This window comes from Bison bison, unplaced genomic scaffold, assembly GCF_000754665.1.
Source record: "Bison bison bison isolate TAMUID 2011002044 unplaced genomic scaffold, Bison_UMD1.0 scf7180017855472, whole genome shotgun sequence".
Classification (NCBI taxonomy): Eukaryota; Metazoa; Chordata; class Mammalia; order Artiodactyla; family Bovidae; genus Bison; species Bison bison.
This window is the reverse complement of record NW_011486045.1, coordinates 4,625-5,315: the sequence shown is the minus strand read 5'-3', so window position 1 is coordinate 5,315 and position 691 is coordinate 4,625. Positions and strand designations below refer to the sequence as shown.

General features: G+C 59.0%; 1 protein-coding gene across 1 annotated transcript in view; it reads right to left on the bottom strand.

The window, feature by feature from the left end:
- Positions 1-325: 325 nt before the first annotated feature.
- The window catches only part of LOC105002338 (formin-like protein 18), a 4,308-nt gene continuing 3,942 nt past the window's right edge, over positions 326-691 (bottom strand). The window contains exon 2 of the mRNA XM_010858910.1: positions 326-630. Coding sequence (XP_010857212.1) covers positions 502-630 — 129 coding nt within the window. The 3' untranslated portion in view covers positions 326-501. The remainder of the gene's footprint in view (positions 631-691) is intronic.

Below are 691 nucleotides of genomic sequence, written 5' to 3'. Positions count from 1 at the left end.
TCTGGGTATGTCTGTGTGTGTGTGTGCGCCTGTGTGTCTGTCCGGGTCTGTCTCTGTGTGCTTGTGTGTCTATGTGCGTGTCTCTGTGTATCCGTGTGTGTCTCTGTTTCTGTGTATCTGTGTGTGTCTGTGTCTCATGTATGGGGTCGTGTGTGTCTGTGTGTGTCTGTGTGTTTCTGTGTCTGCGTGTCTGTATATCTGTGTGTGTCCGTCTGTGTCCATGTGTGTGTGTTTATGTGTATATGTATGGGGTCGTGTGTGTGTGTGTATGTGTCTGTGTGTTTCTGGGTATGTCTGTGTGTGTGTGTCTATGTGTGTTTGTGTATGCCTGTCCGTGTGTGTCTGTGTGTCTATGTGTGTCTGTCCATGTGTGTGTGTGTGTGCGTGTGAAACCAGAAGCTTCACGACGCAGGAGCCGCACCGAGCCCCAGGGGTGGACGGAGGGCGGCGCACGGATGAGGCTGAGGGCTCAGGCGTTTGGAAGGCACCGCGAGGGCACGGTCAGGGGTGAAAGGGCAGCACGCCGCCGCGTCCGCCTGCTGCCTGTCTGCTGGGCTCGGGAGGCCTCCCTGAGGCCAGTGCGGAGGTTGCTGGTGGCGGCGGGGTGGGGGCCCAGAGCGTCGCGGCGAGCTGTGAGGAGCACAGTGCAGGGGGCGTGTGGGGACCAGCCGCAGAGCCTGGCCGCAGACAG